Genomic DNA, 24950 nt, shown 5'->3' with positions numbered 1-24950 from the left:
AGTGGAACAGCCACTGTACAATAGTGCATCTAAGTCATTAAGGGGGGGGGGGTGAGAAGGATTACTTATCCTATCCTAGGTATTCCTTGAAGAGGTGGGGTTTCAGGTGTCTCCGGAAGGTGGTGATTGACTCCGCTGTCCTGGCGTCGTGAGGGAGTTTGTTCCACCATTGGGGGGCCAGAGCAGCGAACAGTTTTGACTGGGCTGAGCGGGAACTGTACTTCCTCAATGGTAGGGAGGCGAGCAGGCCAGAGGTGGATGAACGCAGTGCCCTTGCTTGGGTGTAGGGCCTGATCAGAGCCTGGAGGTACTGCGGTGCCGTTCCCCTCACAGCTCCGTAGGCAAGCACCATGGTCTTGTAGCGGATGCGAGCTTCAACTGGAAGCCAGTGGAGAGAGCGGAGGAGCGGGGTGACGTGAGAGAACTTGGGAAGGTTGAACACCAGACGGGCTGCGGCGTTCTGGATGAGTTGTAGGGGTTTAATGGCACAGGCAGGGAGCCCAGCCAACAGCGAGTTGCAGTAATCCAGACGGGAGATGACAAGTGCCTGGATTAGGACCTGCGCCGCTTCCTGTGTGAGGCAGGGTCGTACTCTGCGGATGTTGTAGAGCATGAACCTACAGGAACGGGCCACCGCCATGATGTTGGTTGAGAACGACAGGGTGTTGTCCAGGATCACGCCAAGGTTCTTAGCGCTCTGGGAGGAGGACACAATGGAGTTGTCAACCGTGATGGCGAGGTCATGGAACGGGCAGTCCTTCCCCGGGAGGAAGAGCAGCTCCGTCTTGCCGAGGTTCAGCTTGAGGTGGTGATCCGTCATCCACACTGATATGTCTGCCAGACATGCAGAGATGCGATTCGCCACCTGGTCATCAGAAGGGGGAAAGGAGAAGATTAATTGTGTGTCGTCTGCATAGCAATGATTGAGGTTATGACAGAGCCAAGTGACTTGGTGTATAGCGAGAATAGGAGAGGGCCTAGAACAGAGCCCTGGGGGACACCAGTGGTGAGAGCGCGTGGCGAGGAGACAGATTCTCGCCACGCCACCTGGTAGGAGCGACCTGTCAGGTAGGACGCAATCCAGCGTGGGCCGCGCCGGAGATGCCCAACTCGGAGAGGGTGGAGAGGAGGATCTGATGGTTCACAGTATCGAAGGCAGCCGATAGGTCTAGAAGGATGAGAGCAGAGGAGAGAGAGTTAGCTTTAGCAGTGCGGAGCGCCTCCGTGATGCAGAGAAGAGCAGTCTCAGTTGAATGACTAGTCTTGAAACCTGACTGATTTGGATCAAGAAGGTCATTCTGAGAGAGATAGAGGGAGAGCTGGCCAAGGACGGCACGTTCAAGAGTTTTGGAGAGAAAAGAAAGAAGGGATACTGGTCTGTAGTTGTTGACATCGGAGGGATCGAGTGTAGGTTTCTTCAGAAGGGGTGCAACTCTCGCTCTCTTGAAGACGGAAGGGACGTAGCCGGCGGTCAGGGATGAGTTGATGAGCGAGGTGAGGTAAGGGAGAAGGTCCCCGGAAATGGTCTGGAGGAGAGAGGAGGGGATAGGGTCGAGCGGGCAGGTTGTTGGGCGGCCGGCCGTCACAAGAAGCGAGATTTCATCTGGAGAGAGAGGGGAGAAAGAGGTCAGAGCACAGGGTAGGGCAGTGTGAGCAGAACCAGCGGTGTCGTTTGACTTAGCAAACGAGGATCGGATGTCGTCGACCTTCTTTTCAAAATGGTTGACGAAGTCATCTGCAGAGAGGGAGGAGGGGGGGGGGGAGGAGGATTCAGAAGGGAGGAGAAGGTGGCAAAGAGCTTCCTAGGGTTAGAGGCAGATGCTTGGAATTTAGAGTGGTAGAAAGTGGCTTTAGCAGCAGAGACAGAGGAGGAAGATGTAGAGAGGAGGGAGTGAAAGGATGCCAGGTCCGCAGGGAGGCGAGTTTTCCTCCATTTCCGCTCGGCTGCCCGGAGCTCTGTTCTGTGAGCTCGCAATGAGTCATCGAGCCACGGAGCGGGGAGGGGAGGACCGAGCCGGCCTGGAGGATAGGGGACATAGAGAGTCAAAGGATGCAGAAAGGGAAGAGAGGAGGGTTGAGGAGGCAGAGTCAGGAGAAAGGTTGGAGAAGGTATGAGCAGAGGGAAGAGATGAAAGGATGGAAGAGGAAAGAGTAGCGGGGGAGAGAGAGCGAAGGTTGGGACGGCGCGATACCATCCGAGTAGGGGCAGTGTGGGAAGTGTTGGATGAGAGCGAGAGGGAAAAGGATACAAGGTAGTGGTCGGAGACTTGGAGGGGAGTTGCAGTGAGGTTAGTGGAAGAACAGCATCTAGTAAAGATGAGGTCGAGCGTATTGCCTGCCTTGTGAGTAGGGGGGAAGGTGAGAGGGTGAGGTCAAAAGAGGAGAGGAGTGGAAAGAAGGAGGCAGAGAGGAATGAGTCAAAGGTAGACGTGGGGAGGTTAAAGTCGCCCAGGACTGTGAGAGGTGAGCCGTCCTCAGGAAAGGAGCTTATCAAGGCATCAAGCTCATTGATGAACTCTCCGAGGGAACCTGGAGGGCGATAAATGATAAGAATGTTAAGCTTGAAAGGGCTGGTAACTGTGACAGCATGGAATTCAAAGGAGGCGATAGATAGATGGGTAAGGGGAGAGAGAGAGAATGACCACTTGGGAGAGATGAGGATCCCGGTGCCACCACCCCGCTGACCAGAAGCTCTCGGGGTGTGCGAGAACACGTGGGCGGACGAAGAGAGAGCAGTAGGAGTAGCAGTGTTATCTGCTTTGCACACATGGATTGTACAATATTTGCCCATTATTCTATAAAAATTATTCAAGCTCTGTCAAGTTCATTCTTAATCATCGCTTGACAGCCATTTTCAAGTCTTGCCATAGATTTTCAAGATGTTGTAAGTAAAACATGTAACTAGGCCACTCAGGAACATTCACTGTCGTCTTGGTAAGCAACTTCAGTGTAGATTTGGCCCTGTGTTTGAGGTTATTGTCCTGCTAAAAGGTGAATTTGTCTCCCAGTGTCTGTTGGAAAGCAGACTAAACCAGGTTTTCCTCTAGGATTTTGCCTGTGCTTATACTGCAGGTGTATTCGGCTTCTTTTAATCCTGAAACTCCCTCCCCCTTGCCAATGACAAGCATACCCATAACTTGATGCAGCCACCACCATGCTTGAGAATATGAAGAGTGGTACTCAGTGATGTGTTGGTTTGCCCCAAACATAACGCTTTTTATTCAGGACAAAAAGTACATCTATTTGCATTCTTTTTTGGAGTATTACTTGTGCTTTGTTGTATTACTTGTGCTTTTTTTGCAAACAGGATGCATCACAATTGGCCTCAGGGTGAAATCCCTGAGCGGTTTCCTTTCTCTCCGGCAGCTGAGTTAGGAAGGACGCTTGTACCTTTGAAGTGAATGGGTGTATTGATACACCACCATCCAAAGCCAAATTAATAACTTCACCATGCTCAAAGGGGTGTCTGGTTTTTTATTTTTTTAACACATCTACCAATCAGTGCCCTTTTTTGAGAGGCATTGAAAAATCTCTGGTCTTTGTGGTTTAATCTGTGCTTGAAATTCACTAGTCGATTGAGGGACCTTACAAATAATTGTATGTGTGGTGTACAGAGATGTTATTCAAGAATCAGGTTAACCACTATTATTGAACATGTGTCCATGCAACTTACTATGCGATTTTTGAAGCATATTTTTACTCCTGAACTTATTTAGGCTTGCCATAACAAAGGAGTTGAATACTTATTGACTCAAGACATCAACTTTATTAATTAAAAAAAAATGTCTACAAGCAAAATTCCACTTTGACATTATGGGGATTTGTGTATAGGTCAGTGACCCAAAATATTAATTTAATACATTTCAAATTCAGCCTATAACAGAATAAAATGTGGAAAAAGTAAAGGGGTGTAAATACTTTGATGGCACTGTAAATTGGATTATACAATCATTCACACTTCTCTCCCTCCAATTACCATATCACCTGCTGAAGCCAACAAACACTCCACCTCTTCACCTACAAAGATGTCCTCAGTGCCGCCAGGTCCATCTACTTCACCAACATCATCAACAGCTCCAAAAAGAACTAGGACTCTCTTCTCCACTGTCAGCAAACTACTTCCGCCCAGCAACGACACCTTCGCTACTCCCTCCACTGAACTCTGCAACTAATTTCTTCAGTTTTTCCAAGGACAAGATCACCAAAATAAACTCGTCACTGACTGATCAATCTTCCTCAGCTGCCCCTCCCCGTCAACCTCCCAACCGTCACCCATGAAAACACAGCTTTCCACATCGATGGGGATGCAGCTTTCCGAATTCACCCCCATTGACTCTCCATTTATCTCAAAACTACAACTTGCTTCCTGGATCCCCCTCCACACGGTTCTCATCAAAGCCTGCCTGCTCTCCGTCCATATATATCACACAGAACATCAACCTCTCCCATGGAACTGTCCCCTCTAACTACAAAACAGCTGCAGTCACCCCTATCTTGAAAATGCGGGGACTGGACACCAACATCCTCAATACATTTTGGGCACAGTATTCTCCTGGCCTCAATCGTACCTCATAAACCTGACCCACTACATCTCCCTCAATGGCCACACCTCAGACTAAGCTAGTTAGACAGGGTGTCCCCCAGGGCTCTTACTATTCATCTACAATGCCACCCTTGGTCAGATCCTCTGTCACGTAAACCTAGACTTCCCCTGCTATACCGATGGCACCCAGATCTACTCCAGCACCAAATCACTCCTCAACCCACATTGAATCATGCCTCTCTGCAATAAAAACATGGATGCAACAAAACTTCCTCAAGCAATACAGTGATAAAACAGAACTCCTCCTCATACTGCAGACACCAAATCCACCCTCACCCCTCTCTCTCTCTGCATGTAACCTTTGCATCATCCTGGACTCCACCCTCTCCATTGACCTCCACATAAGACAGACTGTCAAATCCTGATTCTTACACCTTGGGAACATGGCCAAAGTCAGGTCTTCCATCTCTTGTCCTGCCGCTGAAACCCTCATACATGCATTCGTCTCCTCCAGTCTACTGCAACTCACGACTCCCTCCAGCCATCCATGACTTAGTCCATCACCATCTTTCAGTCCCTCTTAAAGCCCCACTTTTTCCACATGGCCTACCCTTCAGCGGCCCCCACTCCCCCTACAGAGAGACACACTCTCTTCCACACCACACACTCACACTGATCCATCACGCGCCTTCCCTTCCTTGAGCCCACTCTGCTTTGTTTCAGGTTTTTGTTTGGTCTGGTGTTTTGTTTTGACTACTGTTTCTTGGTTCACTTCTACAATTGCAACACGACTTTCAGTCCTGGAAAAGCGCTATACAAGTCCCATGACCTATTATTACTGTGACCATGGGCAGGAATATGCTGAATCATTAGGCTCCAACCGTCACAGTTCTCTCTCAGACAAAAGCAGACAGACAGGCCTCCAGTGGAACTTATCAGACGAGAAAGTAAGCCTTAAACTGATGAAGTGCCTGTCTGTCTTTCTCTCTCGGTCTCTCCTTCTTGCTCTCTCTCAGAGAAAAGTGTGTACCACAGGAGAAACACAATGCCAGGTAAACTAGGCCCACTCTGCATGGCAATCAGACCGCAATCAACGCAGTCTGAAATTGCACATGAGATTGGTGTGAAGACGAAGGCTGATGGCTTACTCTGCGGCTCGGTTTCTCTGTTCACCAAGCAGGGGCTCTGCTGGTGGCGTTGATGTGACGGGCCAGTTCATGTCACACAATGAAGCAGAGAGCTTTTGACACATCATAAGCTTTGAAGAGAAAAGTGTTTGGAGACGAGAGGCAGATCTGTGAGGCCCTGGCCGTGTGGAGGTATGTGTCTATTCAGTCTGTCTGGCTTGACATCATCAGCTTATAAAGGAAACAAGAGACAGAGCCCATTTGTTTGTAACCCCTCTCCCCTCCTTCTCTCATATATCCTAAATCAGCAACACACAGGTGAACCCATGAAAAATGAGTTGCATTTCTCTCATGCCTATATTTCCCTGGAAATGCATAAGTCAGCATCCTGTTTTTTTGGAGAACATTACTTTAAATGTATCGCACCTTTCCATGTTCTGTAGATGTTCCATGACTCTAGAACCTGTCAAGGTAATGTATTTATAATTTCTAGTCCAAGAAAACCACAAATCCTCTTTTTCTCAGCAACAACCCTCTATGGTAAAGTAGAAAACCAGGGGAAAACCACATAACTATTTCTATGGGGAAACCCTCATCCCTACTCCCTCACCTTTTAGCTGGTGTCCCTAAATCCCCCTACCAAGGAACCCAGCCAAACCCACTAATATGGAAGGCTGTCCCGGCCACAGTGACTGTCCATTCCAGTGAACCCTTTAAGTCACATGTCGCCAAGTGCTAGTGTGTCATCGTCCATCGGAGAAGAGGCCACAAAGACACAGTGATACACGTGTCACCACCCATTACAATATGGACACTCACAAACAAGCCGGTTGTGAACCATAGACAAAGAAATGGCGCTTTGAAGTGCATTTATATTACAAAGGATTGAATAAGATGATGTTCCATCACTATATCCTAAATGGGATGCATTATGTGATCTCTGACTTAGACATAGCATTGCTTTTTACTGCAATGTTAGGATCAATGTCAAATAATCATATTAATTACTTTAGGTGAAAGACATCATACAGACTACTGAATTCAACTTAATGAACAGAATATGGACTTAGTATTCTGGGTACACAATACTGTGCCATAATTACACACAATATCAACCACACACGCACATCCAGTACATTAGTCCTCTTCACCCTAACTCAAAGTTACTGCAGGAAGTGAAAAGAAAAAAAACATGTTCTGTATCACAATTTCTCCATAGAAAAAAACTCCCCTAGGCAACAGAAATGTTTCTGCAATTTACATAAACATGAATATACATATATCAATAGAAGTTTGAGAAAACAGAGTCCACCCTGATACAGGGTACAGGGTTGGAACATGAGAAGCTATTAAGCCTTAATGCTCAAATCAGTTGTCTTTCAAATCCGTTTTGGACTACTGACTGTCCAAAAAAGGAAGGTACAAGTGTCCAAATCAGATGTGTGTGTTCAGACAGCAGTCATTTGCTGACATGGTTATGTTAGTTGGCATAGTAATAATGGGTGTAAGAACACTTTTAAAGCCTCAAAGGATAAGATACAACTCTCAAAACAAGTCCTTTTTGGCCACAGCAGTCAACTAGCTAGGTAGCCGTTTAGTGAATGTGCTAGAAAGCTAACGTGTTTGTAAACAATTAACAAGCTAGTTAGCCACATGTTCTTGTCAAAACTGTCAACAGAGTAGCTAGCAAGCAAAAAGATATGTCGAATAACAGTCTAAAAATCACTTGAGGGCAAATAAATCATATTTAGGCAAGTCACACGGCCAACAGGGCACAAAGTATGTGAGGTCGGCTGGTGGGCTAGAATCTTTACACTTTTTAATTTTCACTGAAAAATGTATCTTCGGCGGCTTTGCTAAAATATTATTGAAAATTTCGCACTCCCTTGAACTACAGCGGTACTCATATGAGCTAATGAGTCAGTCAGAGCAGAGCAGGGGCCTTGTCACAAAGGTTTAGCAAAAATAAACTACAACTTTGACGAACATTGAGACAAAACAATTCAACGCAACCCGAGGAGATGCCAAATGAAAGCGAGGAACATCAGAGCTGCTTTTAAGTTTTTCAAACTTGTTTATTTAGATCTTTGGAGAAAACTTACTTTTCAGAACTTAACCTTTTTGTTGCATTCAAGTGAAAATCAAAACACCCAGTAATCACCCTAGCTGTTTGCTGCTACAATGTTTCCATGAAACACAGACACAAATTAGATTAAATTGACCTAGCATTGATGGATATCACAGGCAGCTCTAACACCCCTGAGGTATCAAGCAACAACCCGATCAGTCGAATAATCACATCAAGCTTCGGTTTCCTGCTGGAGGGAAAAAGTCAACATTCTCTAGGCAGCGTAGGAGGGCTTTGAACCGAGGGACATTGAGGGACGTGTCCTGGTCACTAACAAGGCTAGATGCATGATCTCAAAACTCATATATATATATAACTTTAAACAACACTTTTTATGGATATCTTTAAGAAATGGCTTTCTTCTTGCCACTCTTCCATAAAGGCCAGATTTGTGCAATATACGACTGATTGTTGTCCTATGGACAGAGTCTCCCACCTCAGCTGTAGATCTCTGCAGTTCATCCAGAGTGATCATGGGCCTCTTGGCTGCATCTCTGATCAGTCTTCTCCTTGTATGAGCTGAAAGATTAGAGGGACGGCCAGGTCTTGGTAGATTTGCAGTGGTCTGATACTCCTTCCATTTCAATATTATCGCTTGCACAGTGCTCCTTGGGATGTTTAAAGCTTGGGAAATCTTTTTGTATCCAAATCCGGCTTCTTCACAACAGTATCTCGGACCTGCCTGGTGTGTTCCTTGTTCTTCATGATGCTCTCAGCGCTTTTAACGGACCTCTGAGACTATCACAGTGCAGGTGCATTTATACGGAGACTTGATTACACACAGGTGGATTGTATTTATCATCATTAGTCATTTAGGTCAACATTGGATCATTCGGAGATCCTCACTGAACTTCTGGACAGAGTTTGCTGCACTGAAAGTAAAGGGGCTGAATAATTTTGCACGCCCAATTTTTCAGTTTTTGATTTGTTAAAAAAGTTTGAAATATCCAATAAATGTCGTTCCACTTCATGATTGTGTCCCACTTGTTGTTGATTCTTCACAAAAAAATACAGTTTTATATCTTTATGTTTGAAGCCTGAAATGTGGCAAAAGGTCACAAAGTTCAAGGGGGCCGAATACTTTCGCAAGGCACTGTAGCTCCTTTGCACACCAGTATTTCTACTTTGCACACTTTGTCAAATCTACCATTCCAGTGTTTTTAATTGCTATATTGTATTTACTTCGCCACCATGGCCTATTTATTGCCTTTACCTCCCTTATCTCACCTCACCTCATTTGCTCACATTGTATATAGACTTATTTTTCTACTGTATGTTTGTTTTACTCCATGTGTAAATCAGTGTTGTTATATGTGTCGAACTGCTTTGCTTTATCTTGGCCAGGTCGCAGTTGTAAATAAGAACTTGTTCTCAACTTGCCTACCTGCTTAAATAAAGGTGAAATAAAATTGTTGTTGTTCAGACCAATTCATCCGGGTCACGGCACCAAGTGTTAACAGTTGATGTTATTCTTCAATAACACAAACTCCAAAGAAAATCAGGGGGAGAAAAATAGGTTTATTTGAGAAGGACAAATCATAGATGTTATGCTAGGAGGGAGATGTTCAAACTCCCCTGTCCTCAGCTTTTCTCTAAAGTAACAGGATGCCACTTATAACACCCCACCCTAGCCTGGGGTTAACCAATCAGAAGTCCTTGCAGTACAACTGGGCCACCCATTTGGACCAGTATCAGTGCAGATGTTATGAGGGCCCGTTTGTTTAGATATAAAGGCCTGATTTAATGCATCGCTGGGACGTCATGGATATTGCAGGGGCCATTGGTGGAGTTCTGAGCAGGCAAGAAGTAATGGTTTATTCTAAAGAGACGTTACTCCCAACGTACGGGATCATCATCACCCAGAGTGCACCTAGTTGCAGGGGGGCCAGCGGCCTCCTGAGACCCATTCACCAGACAGTCACCATCCCATCCAATCCTCACCTGAGACAAGGGGGCTAATGACAAAATCGCAGTCTCCTAAGACTATGTGGGCATTTCCATTAATTCCTCCATAATCATACAGGCTTGTTTGACGCCATTAGTCCATTAAATCTATATGGATTTAGCCTTGTGCATTTTCCTCAGCCACACGTTTAGCGAGCCATTATTTCTCAAGAGCTGGGCATAAGTACAATTCCTACAATATGCAATCAGTCATCGACAGAAATAACCTGTCAGACGTGGAAAGGATTGGGGTAATGAAGACAGTAATGGGGGAAGCTAGAAGAGCAAACACTGTGCTTTATAGGCCTGACTCGGCTGCTCCCTGACATCGGGGATTGGCCAGAGTGGGGTCTTAGACAAACTTTAGACGTGCTTGGAGTGCACAAAATAATTAGCGCATTGGGAATGAAGCTAGTGGACTCATCGTTCAGAAAAGCATTCTAGAAAATCATCCATTCTATTAGCGCCAAGCATACTTATCTATTTCTCAGAGGTCGGTCCTGGACAATTATCCAGTGAAAGATGTCTAGAGCGCCGCTCCTCTGTATTGCCAAAGCCAGTGCAGCTGTCCATATGGACAGAAAGGAATAATAATCAAATAAAGTCTATTTTCAACACACAGACTTGGCATTGCAAATTACAGTATTCCCAAGCTCCTGTGTCACGCAGTAAGAGCAAACCACAAGCAGATGCATATAATGAGCACCCAAAATCCTGTTTAGTCAGCTCATACATTCTGTATAGAGTAATACACCTTTATTTCAGTGATTGATGCAATCATAGGCAGACAACCTGTTATTTTATAACCGCCTTCGATTTCCACTGGGAAAAATGTTTGGCGGAGATGTCCTAACTGTTGTAATTAGACCATTGTGCATTAGTCGGTAAGAGTACAGAAAATAGAGTGAAATTAATAATTAGCTGTGCTGAAAAGGCAAATCATCGATAAAAACCTCTCAGTATGTGCCATACGCCACAAAGCCCCATTGTACTGGGAATAAAGCAGACCGGCTGCAAAACATTGTTTGCTTCCAGCAGTATTAAACTGCTAAAGCTTTTTGTTAAAGGTCAGCAATATTTCCCCCTCAATTCGAATAATGACACCAAGGAAAACCAAGGGGACATGCAATTTCAAGGAGTGAGTGAACAAAAGACAGAGTGGATGAATACAGTGCGTATAGTCAGAATGACAGTGGATGAATACAGTGTGTATAGTCAGAATGACAGTGGATGAATACAGTGTGTATAGTTAGAATGACAGTGGATAAATAGTGTACGTATATACTGTTGCTGCTGTGTGTGTGTGAGGCTGGGCCAGGGCCTCAGTGGGATGATGACACAGTAGAGCGTGACAGACACGGCCCCCAGCTCTGTCCCCTGCTGGGACACACAGATCTGGTCCGTCATCCCAGGGCTGGCACGATAAACCTGCTCAGATGCCTGTGTGTGTGAGAGAGAGACAGAAAGGAGTGTCCCTGTGCTCTGAACATGAGACTGCTCCCTCATTATTTATGCCCTGGTAACCACTGTATACCCGAATAACTGGACAGTCTTTAGCCGTTCTTCAGCCACCGACAGTCTAAACTGTTCTTCAGCCACCGACAGTCTAACCCGTTCTTCAGCCACCGACAGTCTAACCCGTTCTTCAGCCACCGACAGTCTAACCCGTTCTTCAGCCACCGACAGTCTAACCCGTTCTTCAGCCACCGACAGTCTAACCCGTTCTTCAGCCACCGACAGTCTAACCCGTTCTTCAGCCACCGACAGTCTAACCCGTTCTTCAGCCACCGACAGTCTAACCCGTTCTTCAGCCACCGACAGTCTAACCCGTTCTTCAGCCACCGACAGTCTAAACCGTTCTTCAGCCACCGACAGTCTAACCCGTTCTTCAGCCACCGACAGTCTAAACCGTTCTTTAGCCACCGACAGTCTAAACCGTTCTTCAGCCACCGACAGTCTAAACTGTTCTTCAGCCACCGACAGTCTAACCCGTTCTTCAGCCACCGACAGTCTAACCCGTTCTTCAGCCACCGACAGTCTAAACCGTTCTTCAGCCACCGACAGTCTAACCCGTTCTTCAGCCACGACAGTCTAAACCGTTCTTTAGCCACCGACAGTCTAAACCGTTCTTCAGCCACCGACAGTCTAAACTGTTCTTCAGCCACCGACAGTCTAAACCGTTCTTCAGCCACCGACAGTCTAAACCGTTCTTCAGCCACCGACAGTCTAACCCGTTCTTCAGCCACCGAGAGTCTAAACCGTTCTTCAGCCACCGAGTCTAAACCTTTCTTCAGCCACTGACAGTCTAAACCGTTCTTCAGCCACCGACAGTCTAAACCGCTCTTCAGCCACCGACAATCTAAACCAGGGGTGTCAAACTCAAATACCCAGTGGGCCAAAATGTAAAACCTGAACAAAGTCACGGGCCAACATTGAACAAATTAACCTTTTAATATGGACCCAAACAAGTTTTGCTTTAACATTGAATATGGAACAAGCATCGCTTATTACCATACAATATATCATTTAATAGTGGAGACATGCAAAATCGAATTTCAAATGAAAAAAACATCAATGGCATTCATTTATTAAATAAATAAAATTTAAATAAAAATTGTATGCCTCTTTTCTATTTGCAGCCTTCTGATTTAAATACCAAAATAAACTTTTTCCACTGGCTAATAATTTTACAAATAAAATGATAATAAATCAATCAACCATTCAAGCCCATGCCTTGTAGCAAGAAAAAGTGCATAAAGAAAACGTTAATAATTGCACACTGGTCTAATCTGATGTGCCCAAGCCAGATACCTGGCATCTCTTCTTGGATGCTAGTTCATCAATGTCTGGGCTCAAGCTCTGAGCTGAAGAAATCCTCAGTATCGAGCGAAGATGTTCATCAGTCAGACGTCTCCTGTGAGTTGTTTTGGTCATCTTCATCGAGGAGAAAAGTTGCTCGCATAGATAAGTGCTGCCGAACATGGAGAGCATCTGAGCAGCTTGGGTGCGGAGCTGAGGCATTGTGTCAGGGATGAACCGTGGAAACTGTGCGGCGCCCACAGCATCATACTTTGACTTCAGCGTGTCGTTGCACTGGAGTTCAATCAGCTCCATTTGGATGTTGGTTGGTGCATTTTCCACATCAACTGCGAAGGGATTACTAAGCAGTTCAAACTTGCATTTCTGGGCATCGAAGTCGGCAAATCGCCGGCTAAACTCAGCGGCGAGAACACTGAGTTTTTCAGCAAACTGTGCGCATGGGAACACGGCGGTAGAGATCTGCGCTTTTATGGATTGGCAGCATGGAAAATGGCAAGGGTTTCCTTGCAGCATCTGATTCTCCCACAGGCACAGTTTAGTTTTGAAGGCCCTCACTGCAGCGTACATGTCTGTGATGATGCGCCCCCGCCCCTGAAGCTGCAGGTTCAGCGCATCGAGATGGCTCGAGATGTCACAGAGAAAGGCCAGCTCACATAGGAACTTTTGCTCCCGGAGCTCTGCTGTATCCTTCCCTTTGGTTTCCAGGAATTGACATATTTCCTCACGCAGCTCGAAACATCTGTTCAGTACTTTTCCTCTGCTTAGCCATCTCACCTCTGTGTGATACGGCACGTCTGCGTATTCCGAACCACACTCCTCCAGAAAAGATTTAAACTGGCGGTGATTTAGACCTTTGGCTCTTATAAAGTTAACTACCTGTGTTACTGTGGTCATAACATGTTCCATCTTTAGGGCTTTGGCACACAGTGCTTCCTGATGTATGATGCAGTGGTAAACAGTTAGCTCACCTGCACAGTTCTCTTCCCGCATCTTCTCCCGAACCATGCCCACCAGTCCACTCTTTTTACCGCACATCGCTGGCGCACCATCTGTCGTTAATCCAACGAGTTTATCCCACGGCAGCTTTATTTCAGTTACACATTTGGAAACCTCCTCAAAGATTTCCTTTCCTGTGGTTGTGCCATGCATTGATTTGAATCCTAATAGCTCCTCCGTAACACACAGATTTGAGTCCACTCCACGGATGAAGACTGACAGCTGAGCAGTATCAGATGCGTCGCAGCTCTCATCCACAGCGAGGAGAACGCAACAAAATCTTTTCCCTTTTCCATCAGCTGGTCATACAGATTGGTGGCAAGATCACATGTGCGATCAGCTACTGTGTTCCTGCTCAGGCTCACGTTTGAAAATGCTTGTTTTTTCTCTGGGCATACGAGGTCACAAACCTTCATCATGCACTTTTTCATGAACTCTCCCTCATTAAAGGGCCGGGCTGATTTTGCGATCTCTGCTGCCACTATATAACTAGCCTTTACAGCAGCCTCGCTTTGTGATGTGGCTTTTTTAAACATATTCTGTTGTGAAACCAAGCTTCTTTTCATCTCCTCTACTTTCTGGCTCCTTTGAGTCATGTCCAGGTCCTTGTATTTGTCATGGTGTTTCGTTTCATAGTGTCGTCTAATGTTGTACTCCTTACTTACAGCCACGTTGACTCCACAAACAAGACAAACAGGTTTGTCTTTTACATATGTAAACAGATATTCTGCCTCCCACTTGTCCAGAAAGCTCCTGTTTTCTGCCTTTCTTTTCGCCATTTTTGGAAAGGGTTAGCTCGCTGACAGTTGTAGCGTCTATGCTGCTATGACTACTGTCACAGAGGAGAGAGCGTTTCTGGGTCCTGTCCTGATTGGCGCGCGAAAACAGCAGAGCATTATGGGATTCATAGTATTAGTGGTGAATGCGCTGTATAATACCGGCGGGCCAGCTCTAGTAGTAATTTGGTATTGTCTCGCGGGCCAAATATAATTACCCCGCGGGCCAAATTTGGCCCACGGGCCAGAGTTTGACACCCATGGTCTAAACCGTTCTTCAGCCACCGACGGTCTAAACCGTTCAGCCACCGACAGTCTAACCCGTTCTTCAGCCACCGACAGTCTAACCCGTTCTTCAGCCACCGACAATCTAAACCGTTCTTCAGCCACCGACAGTCTAAACCGTTCTTCAGCCACTGACAGTCTAACCCGTTCTTCAGCCACCGACAGTCTAAACCGTTCTTCAGCCACCGACAGTCTAACCCGTTCTTCAAGCACTGACAGTCTAACCCGTTCTTCAGCCACCGACAGTCTAACCCATTCTTCAGCCACCGACAGTCTAAACCGTGGGCTTTAGCTTAAAAAGGTACTAAAGAAAAAGACACCATACCGAACATCGGCCATGCGCAGTAATTCACATGCTGGGTGGCGACGAATGTGGCAATTAATCATTTAATCGTCGGGAAATAAAAAGAAGGTAACGCTTGATGTTCTGTGATCAGAGGCGATAAGATGGCTCCCCGCTGGCTCCGCTGTTAACCGTTCGTCTGCATGGTCTGCTTTGTCCTTAAAAGAGGGAGCATTTGAGTGTATATTTATTTAATCTATTTATGTTATGGCATTATATGCTCATTAATTTCTGACCAATAATTCATTATTGAGATGAATTGATTTAAAATGAGTGGGAAGCTGACCCCTGGCCTTTCTGTACCAGCCAGTCTCCAACCATAAAGAACACAACACTGTGCTACATCATCGTTCAACCTTTATTGATAGTTTGTGTTAGAAAGCAGACTCCCAATCAGCCCTGTACAAACTTAGAAACACAAATTGAAGACCACACACTGGAACTGAGTGACAACAGGGACTGACAACCAAAGACCCCAGCCTTAAAACTGACCTGGCAAAGTAAGAGAAAGAGCGATGGAGAAAAAGAGGAAAACAAAAGGAGATGGAGAGAGAAAGTGTGAGAAAGAAAGAAACATAATCCTTCACAGAAGGATATGCTTTAGGCCCTCTGGCAGCTGAGCAATTATGTCGCAAAGATCTCCATCACTTTCCAGAAAAGTATATATTTTTGTTGTTGTTGAAAGATGCAAGGTTCTGCATGAATTATTTCCGCGCTTTGATGCTCTGTTGTCTTTATTCGTGTGAATAACAGATGTCGGGAACAGAGGTGTCCAAACTTTCTCAGGCTACGTGACCATTCCTGTGATGCAGGCTCTCTCGACAGGTAGAACAGACCCATTTAGTTGTTTTAGGAGCTAATCTACACAGCTCTGTTGCAGAAAATCATTTACATCTACTGCCGTTCAGAATACACTGTAGATAAACTCAACCAATTAAGTATCAAAGTCAAATAAAAAAAATGAGAGGAAGATAAGAGCTGAAGAGGCAAAACGCAGTTCCGCGCAAAGACTCTGCCTGCTGATTGGCCGAGGGCCTTTAGCTGGAGGCTGTCGTCATGGAGAGGCAGACGTGGTAAAGCTCCACCCTTTTCCAACCAGCTGCTAGAAAGCCACGCCTCTTCAGGGAGTGTTGGGCTGGGAGGTCTTCGAGGAAGCCAGCATGGCACGTACTTTGGCCATCAGATCCTGAAAAGGAGAAGGGGAGAGGGGGATGAGAGGAGAGAGAGAAACAGACACACAAGGAGAGGGAGGGGAAAGAGTGAGTGAGAGTGTGCCATATGAAAGACCAATAATGAGGACCAGAGGAAACGTCTTGATTAAGAAGCCTACAGTCATATAATCTGGATCAAATACTGATGCACGCAAAATTGTCTACTCTCTCAGTGAGCCTTCCCCCACCATCACAATTCAACACAAACACAAATCTTCCTCCCTGCCTCTCCCTGGGGTTATTTTTCAACTAGGACAGCTTAATGTATTCCTGACTATTTATGACAGTGGGCTGTGGGACGGCTTCTCTCCTCCCTGCAACAGAAAGCCCTCAGATCCACTCCTTATTAGGTAAGCAGTCCCAATCTGAACACAATCCAACCCGGAGAATACACATCAAATAGGGGAGATAATCCAGCCGCTGAACAGGCCACTTGTCATAGAAGCTTCTCCTTGCCCAGGGGTGATGTGGGGTATGTATTGTCTATCGCTATGTCTCCTCCTCTTCTCCGGCTGTTCTCTCCCTCCTCTCTCTCTCCTGTGGCTGACGGAGATATTGAGCCACAAAGTCAAATAAAGCCCTGCTCCATATCAGTCGTAAAACAAACTCCCGAGTGAGAAAGCAAGAGCACACGCACAGAGAGACAGAGGGACACATCGGAGTGAAAGCAGTGGTGGTGGTCTGGGTCGTTGAGGGGAGTACAACCTGGCCAGCCACTGTTAAAACAGCGGGAAGGAGGTGCAGGAATTTGAGACAGAGGGACAAATAAAAAGGCGTTATGAATAATGGAGTTAATGTCGGAGGTAAATTATGTGAGAGTGGGGCTTTAGACAGGGCTGGTCCTGAAGCCTCTAAGTGTCTCTCTCTCAGGGACGTTTAGCGCCTGACTCTGCATACTGATGAGAGAGCTGTGTTTTAAGTATGTGTGAGTGTAAGAAAAGGCGGGAAAGTGTCAAAGACAAACGTACGAGTCAGAGAGAACGAGTAAAGGGTGTGTAAAAGACAGCAGGAAAGAGGGAGCCTGGCAATGTGGTTGGAAGGGGTACATAGAGTCCTCCAGGGGGATGTTTCCGACTAAGAGCACCTTGATCTTTGGCATCAGGAGAAAGAGGAGGGCTTAAGCCTGGATCAAGTCCTGCTAAGCCTGGATAATGTCCTACTCTGCCCTATACTACTCTGGTAGCCATCAGCGTACTGTAATTAACAGTCATAATCACGCCGCTGACAAGCTGCTGTCATGTGCACGCGCACCCACAAGATCACGTCGGAATTAACATAGGTGTTTTGGGGATGGAGTGGTTCGTGAACGCCGACTCACACAAAATACACACAGGAAAACGGAAGCACACACACGGTCACCCATAGCTGAGCCTGGCACTGAGATTTCGGATGCAGACAAGGTCTAAAAGGAGCATAGAGAAACCCTTCTCTGTAGAGGACCGTCTCTCCAACCGGCACAGTCCCCAGAAGGAGAGCTCAGCCTCACACCAACCACCTCTCACCTCCAGCAGTGCTGGGAGAATGAATGGGCTCCATGAGCAGAGAGGGAGGGAGAAAGGTTCATCACGAGCCTGGGGATGAGTGAGAGTGCTGAGTGAGAGGAGGCAGAGAGAGGAGGATCCCTCAGGAGTGGCAGAGAAAGCAGACAGAGCTGGCAGAGCAGGCAAGCTCTCGGAGGAGAATGAAAAGAAGAGGAGACGAGGGGAGGTAGAGCACAAGAGCTCACATTACAGTATCAAGGACGAGAGGGGGACGAGTGGACTGGCTTCCAGAGCCTTGTGAACGAAAGAGAGAGGAAGGGACGCGGACACTTTAATCCGTGTGAAGTGTAAGGGGAGTGAGTATGGGAGCGGTGAGGGATATTGTATGTGATAGAGGGATCACAGATTGTGTGCCAGGGGTAAAAAGTGTGTGCGGCAGCGAGAGGTCCATCTGGTCAGTTTGTAATGAGGAACAGCTCCTCTTACATACATCGGGGCCCGTGGCCAGACAGCAGAGTGGCTCTGCTCCAAATACCAGCTCACTCACTGGCAACTGTAGGCCGTTCACAGAGATGGGCTATAGCTGCAGGCAGGACCCCTCTGCCTCCGCTGCAGCCAAAACCCACTCACTCCATTTACACCATCAGATTCGCTCATTCACTACAGTCAGTCCATTTGGAGACACTCCTACACCGCAGTCATTCTCTTTGGACTGAATTCTACACATTAAGGTGCATTAATTCTACACATCAAGGTTACTGCGGTGCTTTCTACAGCTTCAGTGGTCTCTATTCTTTGCCACGGTCACTGTATTGATTTTTACATGTCAAGGGTCGTTATCTATCTTCGATCCATGTCCCATTCTCTCTACCGTTCCATTATTTGAATCTCTACAAGCCTGTATGTTAGTGTCTTCCAACTCTGACTGTGTCCATCTCTGTCAATACGTTTCTCGATCTCAACGACTGGCTGCCTCCACCAGCCAGTCAAGTCAGGCTGCCTCCACCAGTCAGTCAAGTCAGGCTGCCTCCACCAGCCAGTCAAGTCAAGCTGCCTCCACCAGCCAGTCAAGTCAGGCTGCCTCCACCAGCCAGTCAAGTCAGGCTGCCTCCACCAGCCAGTGCAGCCTGGCTGGTGATGAAGGAAAAACAGAGTACAGAATTCACCCCAAAATGTTAGTTCCAATGAACAAAAGTACATGACATTTGTTGAGTGCATCATCATGAACCAAAGTCATCACGCCTATGGGGCTGGCAGTTCATTAAGTGGCCAGGGACGATGTACGTACAGTATGTCTGAGCACAAAACTAATGTGGGTGTTCCAAACAGCAGTGCTGCTACTCTGGTATTTTCATTCAGAGATGGCTGGGTGATGTCAGCTTTACTTTCACTGTGTGCCTCAGATCCTCCTCCAGAAAACTTCCTCATACAGAGCAGGTTCAGGGAGAGGTTTCAACCACTCTCTCCCATGCCCTCTTTTTCCTCCCTCCTCCCCTATTTCCCTAACCCACTCATATGACCTATGCGTCTCGCTCTCACAATACACAGGCCACTCTGACTCCATGAGGGCTGCGCTCCAGGTAAGGCTCGTCCCTCTCTGACTCCCTATGGAGGTGCTCCTCCTGGGCCAACTGGCTGGCTCGATGAGGTGTTGGTGACAGCCTAGAGTCGACCTAGAGGCGTGCTCCGGTCATCAGTAGAGAGAGAAGGGCTAAAAGTAATAAAGTCCTACTCTACCCTATACTACCCTACTCTGTCCTGGTCCTGGCTAGCCATCAGCTCTCCTGTCAGCATACTGTAATGAACAGGCTGTGAGAGCATTCCTTCTCCAATTGCACGAATGTCTGTCTTGGCGAATGTCTGCCCCCCCCCCGTAAATCACACCGCTGACATGTCGCTCACACACACACAAAGACATCACCCTTCTTACACACCACATCATAATTAACCGGGGTGTTTTGGGGATGGAGTGATTAGTGACCGTCGACTCAAACATGTGAAGGAAAACACACAGGAAGAGAAAATCCACACAGGAAAACACAGGAAGAGAAAATCCACACAGGAAAACACACAGGAAGAGAAAATCCACACAGGAAAACACACAGGAAGAGAAAATCCACACAGGAAAACACAGGAAGAGAAAATCCACACAGGAAAACACACAGGAAGAGAAAATCCACACAGGAAAACACACAGGAAGAGAAAATCCACACAGGAACACACACAGGAAGAGAATATCTAAAATCAAATCTAGAGTCGGCTTTCTATTCCGCAACAAAGCCTCCTTCACTCACGCCGCCAAACTTACCCTAGTAAACTGACTATCCTACCGATCCGACTTCGGTGATGTCATCTACAAAATAGCTTCTACTCAGCAAACTGGATGCAGTTTATCACAGTGCCATCTGTTTTGTTACTAAAGCACCTTATGTGACCACCCACCACTGCGACCTGTATGCTCTAGTCGGCTGGCCCTCAATACATATTTGTCGCCAGACCCACTGGCTCCACGTCATCTACAAGTCCAGCTGGGTAAAGCTCCGCCTTATCTCAGTTTACTGGTCACGATGGCAACACCCACCCATAGCACGCGCTCCAGCAGGTGTATCTCACTGATCATCCCTAAAGCCAACACCTCATTTGGCCGCCTTCCAGTTCTCTGCTGCCTGTGACTGGAACGAAATGCAAAAATCATTGAAGTTGGAGACTTATTTCCCTCACCAACTTCAAACATCTGCTATCTGAGCAGCTAACCGATCGCTGCAGCTGTACATAGTCCATCTGTAAATAGCCCACCCAATTTACCTACCTCATCCCCATACCGTTTACATTTATTTACTTTTCTGCTCTTTTGCACACCAGTATCTCTACCTGCACATGACCATCTGATCATTTATCACTCGTGTTAATCTGCTAAATTGTAATTATCCACCTACCTCCTCATGCCTTTTGCACACAATGTATATAGACTCTTTTTTTTCTATTGTGTTATTGACTTGTTTATTGTTTACTCCATGTGTAACTCTGTGTTGTCGTCTGTTCACACTGCTATGCTTTATCTTGGCCAGGTCGCAGTTGTAAATGAGAACTTGTTCTCAACTAGCCTACCTGGTTAAATAAAGGTTAAATAAAAAAATATCCACACAGGAAAACACACAGGAAGAGAAAATCCACACAGGAAAGCACACGCAAGCACACACATGGTCCCCAAAGCACACTCCTAGCTGAGCCTGGCACCAAGTAGAGGCTCAAATTCTTATGAGCACTCGTGAGTGCTGATCCAGACAGGGCATGAATGCAGCATTCTCCCCAGCAGACAGGGCTGGTTCTAATCAGAAGGCTGTGAGGTGGTCTCTCTATCTATCAGACCCAGCAGGATCCTCATGAGTCAGGACTGATGCATAACATCAGATGGAGAGGACAGGGGATCGAACCTCTAAAGGGGTTCTGCGAAGTCATGGCTTTGTGATGTGCGCCAAGACAGACATTCAGGCAATTGGAGAAGGAATGCTCTCACAGCCTGAAAGTAAGACATGGAATAAACCAGAGAGAAAACGTGATGATTCCATATGGATTGATCAGCGTATTTATTAAGTGGTACAACAGGTGTGAGGTGGTTAAAAGATCCCACCGAAGGAAGCAGCGTTTCAACATGAAGTTGAAACACATGGGTCTGCACACCCCCTGCTGGTATTTAAGCTTTTAAGTGATTTCAAACCTACGCTGATAAAACTCCAATAGATCTCTCTAATGGTCTCCTTTACAGTATGGTTTCGCCCGTAGACTACCAATATAACAAACTACCTGTTCCTGACTCATAGCCCAGTTGCTGAACAGGAAGTGTGATCCTACCCAGAGATAGAGACAGGACCCCTCTCTTTCTCTGATTGCGCAATATGAGTATACGTCAAAGTCAGGACTTTTGGGGAAGAGTTGATCCTCTTTTTCGCTCTCGTGGAGATTAACGCCTCTGTAATGTAAACTAGTTGTCAGCTGCCGTTGCGGCACAAAGACAGGAGAAAAGTGAGTGAGTGAGTGAGTGAGAGAGAGAGACAGAAACACCAGGACAGGGAGCGAAACGCAACAAATAAAAAATGCCCACGTGCACTTCAATGACCACAGAGGAGGGATGCCAAATGTGACCTGAGGACAGAGATCAGCTGCTCTGAGCCCACAGAGCTGGACGATGGAAACATGTAATCGCTGCTGGGATCAGCGAATCGAAATCTCGGAGCAATGTGTTCTGTATAATACGGCTGCCACGAGGGCTGGACTGTCCTTGGAACCATATCCCCTATACGTGTGTCTCAGCGAACAATGAGCGGATTCTGAACCGCTTTGCTTTGTGCTTTTCCCTTCGAATAAGATTATATGGACAGATGGGTCCTCATCCTCGATCAGCACTCATAGTCTGAAAAACTTTGTGAATATGGGCCCATGTTAACGTTCATACAGTGAGAGAGTGAAGAAGAGACAGGTATGGGCCTATGTAACGTACATACAGTGAGAGTGAAGAAGAGGCAGATACCTGAGTGATTTTGGACTGCATGGAGGAGACGATGGCTGTAGACACTTGTTTTTCTTTCTCCTGCGAGCCGTCCCTGAAAAGAGAGAGAGAGACAAAGAATGGGGCAAAGAGAGAGGGAGAGAGAGGGGCAAAGAGAGAGAGAAAGAAAAGGTGGGAGAGATGGAGAGAGAAAGAAAAGGTGGGAGGGAGAGATGGAGAGAGAGAGAAGGTGAGAGAGAAATAGGGAGAGATGGAGAGAGAAAGAGAAGGTGAAGGAGAGAGAAATAGGGAGAGATTGGAGAGAGAAAGAGAAGGTGGGGGAGAGAGAGATGGAGAGAGAAATAAGGTGAGTGGAGAGAGATGGGGAGAGAAAGAGAAGGTGGGGGGAGAGAAAGAAGGTGGGGGGAGGGGAAAGAAATAGGGAGAGATGGAGAGAGAAAGAGAAGGTGAGTAGAGAGAGATAGAGAGAGAAAGAGAAGGTGGGGGAGGGGAGAGAAATAGGGAGAGATGGAGAGAGAAAGAGAAGGTGAGTAGAGAGAGATGGAGAGAGAAAGAGAAGGTGGGGGAGAGAGATGGAGAGAGAAAGAAGGTGAGTGGAGAGAGTGGGAGAGAGAAAGAGAAGGTAGGGGAGAGAGTGGGAGAGAGAAAGAAGGTGGGGGAGAGAGTGGGAGAGAGAAAGAGAAGTGGGGGAGAGATGGATGAAAGAGAGGGTGTGTATATGAAAGGTCTTTATACAATATTCATGGGGACTGCCTGCTGAGTGTTGTAAAACTGGACAGACAAGCAGAGAGAGAGTGAGAGAGAGAGAGAGAGAGAGAGAGAGAGAGAGAGAGAGAGAGAGAGAGAGAGAGAGGAGGGGGAGAGAGACCCTTTCTCAAGAAACAGAAGTTGCTCAAAGTTCCACTCGTCGGAACACACATGACAAGAACAGCCGAAAAACAAATAAATAAATCACAAAAGCAGCGGGAGCTCCTTGCAACTTCCAATAGAATGACCATGCAAAAAAATGTTTTTCCAATATCCCCTCTGAGAAGTTTTATTCATATTCAAATGAAAATAATTTAGGATACAAAAGATATCTCCCCCCCCCAATCTGAGCAGACGTGATTCTGTGCTACATAGTGCACTACTTTACCCTAGCATACATCCCAAATGGCACCCTATTCCCTACATAGTGCCCTACTTTACCCTAACATACATCCCAAATGGCACCCTATTCCCTACATAGTGCACTACTTTAGACCAGAGCTTTACAGGGCCCCGGTCAAAAGAAGTGCACTAAACAGGGAATAGGGTGCCATTTGCGACACAGATAAGGCAAGGAACACGACTGCAAAACACTTGTGAAAACTCAAAGAGTTTAAAAAAATATAATTCTGGTTAATCAGCTTTGATAAATCCTATTATTTCTTATGGGACAGTTTGATAGCCTTGTTTGTCTGTAGAAAGTATAATACTTCACAGATTAATTCTCATTCTGGGGTACAGGTGAGTGTGTATGCCATCTGGCAAACTCAACAGTGCCATTGATTCACAGCATTATATGCTCGGTCAGGTTTTCATTTGATTCGCCAAAGGAGACAGCTAGCCTTACTGGGTTCCAACATTACAGACAAAAGACTTGACAAATGTACATACATTAATAGGTAGCCTACAGTAGCATGGCCTGCACTGAATGATATGAAGGATTCCTGGTCAGGTGCTACTGTCGAGTAACACATGTTCAACCAAAGCACTTCAGTGTAGCACACCGTGCCCTTCCTTCCTTCCCAGAGGTAGTGTATAAACAGCCTGGTGAGGTGGGGTGCTTTACCTGGAGAGGCTGGAAGTGGGGCTGGTGGGAGGGGAGGCGCTGGGGGACTTCTTGGCTCCTCTGGGGTACGAGGAGGGGGAACAGGAAGAGCCCTTGGTTGGGAGCTTGCCCTTAGAAGTCTTCCTCTTCCTCTTCTCATGAGGGGACCTGGGAGACAGGGATAGATAGAGATACAGTGAGTATTGGGACAGTGACAAATGTTTTGGATCTGTACTCCAGTACTTTAGATTTGAAATGATACAATGACCATGAGCTTAAAGTGTTAAAGTGCAGACGGTCGGCTTTAATTTGAGGGTATTTTCATCCATATCGGCTGAACCATTTAGAAATTATAGCACTTCTTGTATGACGACGCGCGAGAAAGTTAAGAGGCACAAATATCATTACATTACGCACAAATATCAGTGTCACAATACATTTGGAGCTCACGGTACATGGTGAAATTGCCCTGAACCCTTTCAGGAAGTAATGGATTGAGTGATACAGAGAGACAGTGAGTGAGGAGGCCTATAATGCATTCACAGGGCTGCTGTGGCTCAAACTGCTACAGTGAATACAGAAAAGCCATTCCCTCACAGCATTGACCCACTGTTTCCATGGTTTCACCGTTACACGCTTTTCCATGGATCCCAGCAGCCATACCTGGATCTGGAGTGCCTCCTGGGCAGAGCGGGGCTGATGCCAACGCGATAGGCGGCAGTGCCGTAGCGCTCCCTCTCCTCACGTCTCCTCTCGGACGAGTGAGCCCTTCGGTCCCTCCTCCCAGGGGACTTGGAGCGAGACCTGCAGACAGACACAGGGCGTGAGAGACGGATATGAACACAGAGATGGGAGAGAGAGTACGAGAGAGAAAGAGAGAGAGTGGTGAGAAGAGGGGACACAGAGAAGGAAGGAGAGAGAGAGGAAGGACAGAGAGGAAAACTCTAAACAACACAAGGAAATTAAATATGCAGTATATTCCGCAGTGCCTGGGGCA

General features: G+C 46.6%; 1 protein-coding gene and 1 pseudogene across 2 annotated transcripts in view; both read right to left on the bottom strand.

Moving 5' to 3' along the window:
* Positions 1-12318: 12318 nt before the first annotated feature.
* On the bottom strand, positions 12319-15218 carry LOC135544519 (general transcription factor II-I repeat domain-containing protein 2-like; annotated as a pseudogene).
* An 84-nt stretch (positions 15219-15302) lies between these two features.
* Positions 15303-24950, bottom strand: part of LOC135544518 (splicing factor, suppressor of white-apricot homolog) — a 140887-nt gene continuing 131239 nt past the window's right edge. For both annotated transcript variants that reach the window (XM_064972191.1, XM_064972192.1), the window contains exons 15-18: positions 24617-24757; positions 23975-24121; positions 22183-22255; positions 15303-16148 (exon numbers count right to left, since the gene is read on the bottom strand). In XM_064972191.1, coding sequence (XP_064828263.1) covers positions 16083-16148; positions 22183-22255; positions 23975-24121; positions 24617-24757 — 427 coding nt within the window. In that variant the 3' untranslated portion in view covers positions 15303-16082. The remainder of the gene's footprint in view (positions 16149-22182; positions 22256-23974; positions 24122-24616; positions 24758-24950) is intronic.

This window comes from Oncorhynchus masou, chromosome 8 (assembly GCF_036934945.1).
Source record: "Oncorhynchus masou masou isolate Uvic2021 chromosome 8, UVic_Omas_1.1, whole genome shotgun sequence".
In the NCBI taxonomy this organism is placed as follows: Eukaryota; Metazoa; Chordata; class Actinopteri; order Salmoniformes; family Salmonidae; genus Oncorhynchus; species Oncorhynchus masou.
The sequence above is the reverse complement of the archived record's forward strand: the minus strand, read 5'-3'. Positions and strand labels throughout refer to the sequence as shown.